The sequence below is a fragment of the Durio zibethinus genome, chromosome 23 (assembly GCF_047325235.1).
Source record: "Durio zibethinus cultivar Kanyao isolate XHJ-2024 chromosome 23, ASM4732523v1, whole genome shotgun sequence".
NCBI classification, from domain to species: Eukaryota; Viridiplantae; Streptophyta; class Magnoliopsida; order Malvales; family Malvaceae; genus Durio; species Durio zibethinus.
The window spans coordinates 5,364,675-5,371,180 of NC_143184.1; the positions used below are offsets into that span (position 1 = coordinate 5,364,675).

Consider the following 6,506-nt stretch of genomic DNA (forward strand, 5'->3'; position numbering starts at 1 on the left):
AGAAGTTATGAAAATTGTTTTAGCTTTTGTAGCAGTATCGAAGAAATTACAATGAAGCTAAAGGAAGACATTGAGATGTGGGGGAAAGAGAGAAAAATGTGAAGAATAGGGGGAAACAAAAGCCGAAAGGAATGGTAATGCAGGTGATGTACGACGGTCTGTATGAGTGGATGATGTTAGTAGGACAATCGAAAAAGATGGCAGTGAAAAGGCACTTTGCCAAAATGGGTTGGACAGACCATAAAGCTAACAAACCCCATTTTCTTTTTTTTTTTTGGGTAAGAACAAACCCCATTTTCATTTTTGCTTTTGCTGTTCCTCTAAAAATTCACCATCTTTCCTTCTGCTGGCCGCCTACCACAATTTCTTCAGCGTTTTCACGCAATAGCAATAAGTAAATAATTATTATATTGTTATAATAATTCTACGCACACTCACTTATTTGACCAAAACGATGAGGAAAAGAGGAGGGAGAAGGTAAATGATGGAAATGGACATAGTAAACACAGATAGGAAAACAAAATGTGACATGATTTGAGGTTAGAATGGTCTTTTCAAGTTACAAATATTTATTTATTTTTTTTTTTGAGAGGGGGCAGAGAAATCGAAATCAGGAAAAAGAACAGCTTTCGAAGAAAACGGTAAGGAAAGTCGTTTACTCGTTTCCTTTTCAGAGTTTTTAGAGAGAAAGAAAAAAAATAAATACAAAAAAAGATCAAAGCTTTGTACGGAAAGCTTCAGATCTAAAGGTTTAAAAGAGTTGGCTGCTTTAATGCAGTGGAAATTTGAAATTCCAAAAGAAGAAGGATAAATAAAATGCAGGAAAGAACAGAAATGAAATGATCTGGAATAAGTAAGTGGCATTGAATTTGAATATTTTCCAGCCAGGCCAGCGCGTACAAATGGAGTCAGAAACGGCTTCGTCGGCAAATGAACACCAAGCGGCTGGTTCAGTAGCTGATACCAGAAGCAAGCATCGGATTCTTGCTGAACTCAAGCGTGTCGAACAAGAATCCAGGTTCCTCGAGGTTGTTTTTTTTTTTCCTTTTCCTTTTACTGTTTCCTGTTCTTTCTAGATTTTGTTTGTTTTAAGTTATGTTTTGATCTTTAATTCCTTTAGAAATACAGTTAAAAGATTTCACCACCGGTTGTATTTTGATAAATTTAAGAATAGATCGAGAATAAAAAAGCGGAGCTTGAATCTACCTTGGAAAAAGTCTTAGACTTTGCTTTCCTTTTACAAGCTGTTCATTAGCTTTTCTTTAAAAAATAATAATTATGATTCCTATATCCAAAATGGAAGCAAAATTTTCGAGGTTCTTTTAAAGTTTTATCTTTTATGTCAAGTGAGATTATTTGGGCAATCCATGTAGTTGGTGAGTTGAGCTAAGTAGGCGAAGGAGGTGGTGGCGTAGAGCCATTGGAAGAGAATGCTAAGATCTTGATGCTGAAACGATTCAAGGCGGATCTTAAAATTGGGTGGTTAATACTTTTCTTACCATTAGGTGGAATCCCAATTTAATGGACTTTTTGGATGCTATGCTGGAATATGTTTTTTTTTTTTTTGGGCAAAATTGTAAATCTTGGACTTGCAAGAATCCGCCAGGAATGTTGAAGATATGCCCCGTTCATCAGGCTATACTGATGTTTAGAAAATCTCTATTGGAGGCAGGACGAAGTTCTTGATCAGTCATGTTATGGCCTCTCTGTATGGGATGTGCTAAACTTTCTTTCTTTGTTTCTTTTTTTCTTTTCATTAAATTTACTGATGAGATCACCTTGAGTTAGTCTTTTTGGCATCATAAACACCATGAGCAGAATGTTGTCAATCTTGATTGCTTCCATATGTCATTATGAAGAATTAAGGCAATATTCATTGTTCAAGTGCTAGTGGAATCTCTATGTCATGACAAAGAGCATTTTGAATTAGTATTTGACTTGCCGGTCTTGCTAAGGTTCACTTTGATTCGTCATGCTTTCCATGAGTTAAATAAAGAAGCTTTTAGCAATGTTTTGCACTTGCACCACATAAAACCTCTCTATGGTGGGAGCTATTTGCCTTTGATTACATTATCCATTAGCCCTTCATAGAAAGAGAGTTGAATATAGAATCTATGAGTATCACTTCATGCATTCACTTGGGACAAAATTTAGTAATGCTCTTTTGCTTCTAGGTTGTTTGGTATTTAAATGCTGTGTACTATATCTAGGCTCGTCTAGAAATTCCTAACTAGTAACTAGCAAGCATGTTTGCTGATTTGGAAATTCATGACTAGTCCCACAACGGAGTTGTAGGGCATTGGCTCATAGAGATAGGTTTTTGTCCCTTCCCATTTTTGCCTATCTTTACTGCTATCTTAGGCAGATTATGATTTCACTATTTATGTCAATGAGATTTGTTTACTTTAAGCAATGTCATATTTAGTGATTCAAAAAGTTGCTGTTCTGCTGAAAGGTACCATATTGCAGTTTAGTATGTCTTATTCTTTCTCTCTGCATGTATTTTTTCCAGGAAGAGATGGAAGAGCTTGAGAAAACAGATAATGTGTCAACACTGTGTGAGGAGTAAGTTTGAGAACTAAGTTTTTCTTTCCCATGAAGTTGCAAAAGTAGAAAGTAGGACGGGCAGGGTGGGAGGGGGTGTTGGAATCTAAGGGATCGTCATTTATTATTATATTTGCAAAATCCATGAAGAGGAGATCCAAAAATCCTTCTCTTTCTGCAGTCATGCTATTTGGGATTTCTTGATCTAATTTATTAGCTCGTTTAGCTGTCAGCATGCTTATCACAGTTTTGTCACTCACATATTAGTGTGTTGGGCATGATGCTTTACACCTAAGTTGTATGGTATCGTGTTTGATCCAGACTAATATCTGCCTTTTTTCCCTCAGGTTGCTGCTTAGCATGGAGACAATACCTGATCCACTACTTCCATTGTAATTACAATAACTTGGATCGTTCTCATATTTTCTGTTTTAGATCGACTTGCTTTTACCTCTAATGCTTGGATTTATTCTGATTACAGAACAAATGGTCCTATAAACCCATCATGGGATAGATGGTTTGAAGGGCTTCAAGACTCGCAAGGTTGCGGATGCCAGATTCTCTGATTTGTTGCCAAGATATGTTATATAATATACATGTTAACATTTTAAAGCTCAATTGTTATCTTAATAAATATTGAATTGACTCTTTCCACAGTGTGTAATACCAAAATTTTTTTATGGCTTTAATTGAATGTATAATTCACCTTTATGTTCGGATGAAATTTGTATATCAGATACATCTACTGCAGATATTAGCTTCCAAACAATCATGCTTGTGTTTGTTTTTCCCTTCTATTTTCATTTTGGGTGTAGTCCCTCCCCGAAGTATGGATGTAAATAAATGCATATGTATCTTCTGAATCATTAAATGAAAATCTATCGTATTAACTTCCACAATTTCAACTCATTTATGTAGTCATTTCAATTGAAGCTGCTTTCTGCTCACACGAATAGTAAGAAAGCGTAAAGTAGGAGCACTCTACTCTGTTCTGTAACTTGTAAGTTGTAATAAGAAATGGCAAGATTACTTTTATATGCATCAGAGAATTCGGGCATCAGTGAGCTGGGAGTGAATTATCAAAAACTCACAATGCGAGAGTTGTTTCTACATATGATCGATTTTACAAGAACAAAATGAAATTCAAAAATTTATTCAGTCAATGAATTCCTGTTATTGGTTCTAAGCTTCAACAAGTAAAACTTGATTCCTCGAAATAATTTACATGTTATATACACTCGGAAGGTTAAGCTGCCGCCTGCAAGAGATTTAGCTGCAATAGCTCACAGATCTCAAAACTGTCATTGGTTGAGCGGCAAGGCACAGAGACATGAACAAGATCATAGAACTTGAGCAGACAAAAGGTGTCTCAGCTGGAGTAGGTGTTCCTCGTCTGAAATGTTAAGGGAGAGGCGGAGATTTGTTAACAGGGACTCCTGCTCCCAAGTTAAAGGACCTGAAGCATACAATGCCTCCACTGTTGACTTGTAAGCATGAAGCTCTAGTTCATGGATATCGACTACTTTGTCAACGGGGGACAGGAGCAAGTCTCTTTTGCCATAAAATGAAGGGAATGATGACTCAGCATCAGAATTACTAGGTGTGTTTTTCAATGATTTATGAGAAATTTGGCCAGCATAGTCAGCAACACCGTTAAAACTACAGCTAGCAACAGAGCATTGGTCACTATCTTCGGTAGACCGAACAGGCCTAGAAGAATCATATAAAGAGTGAGGAGTTGTGTCCTCCATTCTGTTATTCCTGTTAGTTGATCGCTTGATGAATTTTTCATCAACCCCTACATGTGGGCAAGAAATATCATCTACCTGGTTAAATAAAGGGAGTGTTCTCTTAAGAGTTTCATCACAGCCTCTATAACACGGAGGTGATTTCCTTTTCTTGAGGGTTCCTCCAAAGAGCGGGTCCATATTGCATTCTTCAGATTGATGGGCGTAGCCTTTACTTGTGGCTCTCATGGACAGGCACATGGTGACATTATCAGACCCACCCTTTTGTTGTCCCTCTATATCTTTCTGTCTAGATTGCAAAGTTTTGCTCAAATGTAGTGAAGTCCTGAAAAGCAAGCCACCAGCACGGCATGGAATTTTTGGTGTACACTTGTTGGCCAAGTCTCTACCTTGAGCAACCTGCAATCGCATGTCATCTGGTTTAGAAATAGTGGTAGGTTCAACACCTCAGAGATGACTTCATATATGAAGTTTGTTCTTTCATTTTGTAATAATATCAAATCGTAGAAACTAAAAAGATTATTATAAGAATAGCATTAAGGGTAAACTTATCCAAGTAATAAATAGATAGATTGAAGGCAACAAGAATATATTGTCTCAAATATATTCAGAAGGAAAAAGAGTTTATAGCAAAAGCATGATGACTATAAGCCATTACCATCCCGATCACCATCCACTTGTTGTCATGCCAAGCCTGCCTAATCCTTAGGCTTGATGCATAAAATTCCTTAAGTTGGATCGATCCAAAGAACTTAATGACAAATCGATTATTGTTCTTTAGCACCTTTGCGACCTTTCCTACCCTCCAACACTGGATATCAAACACCTCAGCTATATCACCAATTGCCCAACTCTTCCCGTTTACACTTGGAGGCAGGGGTCTAACATCCTTCCCTTGCACCTTCTCCACCACTTGTTTTCCTTCATGGTCCGTAACCAGTTTGTACCTAACAGTATAGTTGTCACCATCTGCTGAAAGTATATTAGCAGTAAACCAGGAGCCACATGAATCATGTTCTCTTCGTAACACCTCCACCGAGTTCCCTTTTCTGAACTTCATATTTGCCAAACTCTAATATGCTTAATCCTGGATAACAAGCGTAAAAAGGAAACCAATGTTAATACGAAGATATCTGAAGGTGTTAACATAAGGATCAAGATAGATGCCTGCAAATCTATGGCGTGACTCATTAAAAGAGCTAAAAAGATTTAAATTTTGAAATTTATCCACTCGATTCAGCTATAAGAGATGGTACCTTCATTTTAAAAGATGAAATCAGTAATCTTCAAGAACTCCATGTATCAGGGAAATGAAGGTAATTAACAGAGATATAATCAGATCTAATTAAATTCATTAAAAACAAGTATCCAAACGTAGAATATATATGTCATTCTGGGCGCTTAAAAATAAGATTGATGCTACAAACAGGGTCATTCCACACCAAACTCAGATGAACTCATGAAAACCAGTTTTTCGTGACAGAGTTGGTCAATCAGCAAACAGATTTAGAGCTACTGAAAACATCAATCAACCCATGTTTTATCAATCCTCAAAAACACCCAGACACTAAATTCAATTTCTTTTTCCTTTTTCTTCATCCTTTTAAAAAATAAAACACAAACGATACCAAAAAGACAACACTTACCCAGAATTTAAAAATCTTATAATCATAAACTATACTAAAACAAAAATAGAGTAACCCGTACAGAAATTACAATCAACACCGAATTCCATTCAATTCAAAACTGACCTGAGAGTAAAAGAGAAGAAATGATAACGAACAGGACGCTGTTCTGTTGCGGTCATGACCACATCTTTACGCAAAAATGGCTGATTGCTCTGTCTTTTGATTATTTTTTTAAGTACTCCAAAATTAAAAATTACTGCCGATTACTAAAAAGGATTATGACCTTGGTTTTTGATAGTAACTTAAACCCGTTTTCAAAAATTCGGTACTCATTACGGAATCGGTCATTTTTGGAGTCTTGCCTAATTGCAATTATGGGGACCAGTCATTTTTTTCATAATCTATTTAATATTATCCCTGCTCCGTCTAATGGTTAATGGTCCCTTTGCGCTTCATAGTATAGTTCCATCGTTTTGGACAAAATCTTTGCCATGTCGGACCTTAAGACTCCATTACAACCTCAGAATCCATGTGATTTATCTAACACGGTAAAACATGTCAAGTCCTAACCTTGTCCTTGTATAGA

General features: G+C 36.6%; 2 protein-coding genes across 2 annotated transcripts; one reads left to right on the forward strand and one right to left on the reverse strand.

Moving 5' to 3' along the window:
- Positions 1-606: 606 nt before the first annotated feature.
- LOC111314271 (guanine nucleotide-binding protein subunit gamma 2-like) lies at positions 607-3,341 on the forward strand. Its single transcript, XM_089752633.1, has 4 exons — positions 607-1,028; positions 2,513-2,565; positions 2,892-2,936; positions 3,026-3,341. Exons 1-4 carry the CDS (start codon positions 903-905, stop codon positions 3,108-3,110), a joined length of 309 nt encoding a protein of 102 aa, XP_089608759.1. The 5' UTR covers positions 607-902; the 3' UTR covers positions 3,111-3,341.
- A 324-nt stretch (positions 3,342-3,665) lies between these two features.
- On the reverse strand, positions 3,666-6,296 carry LOC111314270 (uncharacterized). Its single transcript, XM_022915446.2, has 3 exons — positions 6,044-6,296; positions 4,951-5,379; positions 3,666-4,691 (listed from the first exon to the last, which is right to left on the reverse strand). The coding sequence occupies exons 2-3, from the start codon at positions 5,350-5,352 to the stop codon at positions 3,885-3,887; spliced, it is 1,209 nt and encodes a 402-aa protein (XP_022771181.2). The 5' UTR covers positions 5,353-5,379; positions 6,044-6,296; the 3' UTR covers positions 3,666-3,884.
- Between the last annotated feature and the right edge of the window lie 210 nt (positions 6,297-6,506).

Bases quoted from the DNA above. Each gene is read 5' to 3' on its own strand.
- LOC111314270 (XM_022915446.2), bottom strand. From the start codon at position 5,352: ATGAAGTTCAGAAAAGGGAACTCGGTGGAGGTGTTACGAAGAGAACAT. The intron at 4,692-4,950 runs GTAATGGCTTAT...ATGCGATTGCAG, and splicing joins AGTGGATGGTGATCGGGATG to GTTGCTCAAGGTAGAGACTT.
- LOC111314271 (XM_089752633.1), top strand. From the start codon at position 903: ATGGAGTCAGAAACGGCTTCGTCGGCAAATGAACACCAAGCGGCTGGT. The intron at 2,566-2,891 runs GTAAGTTTGAGA...TTTTTCCCTCAG, and splicing joins GTGTCAACACTGTGTGAGGA to GTTGCTGCTTAGCATGGAGA. The intron at 2,937-3,025 runs GTAATTACAATA...TTCTGATTACAG, and splicing joins CCTGATCCACTACTTCCATT to AACAAATGGTCCTATAAACC.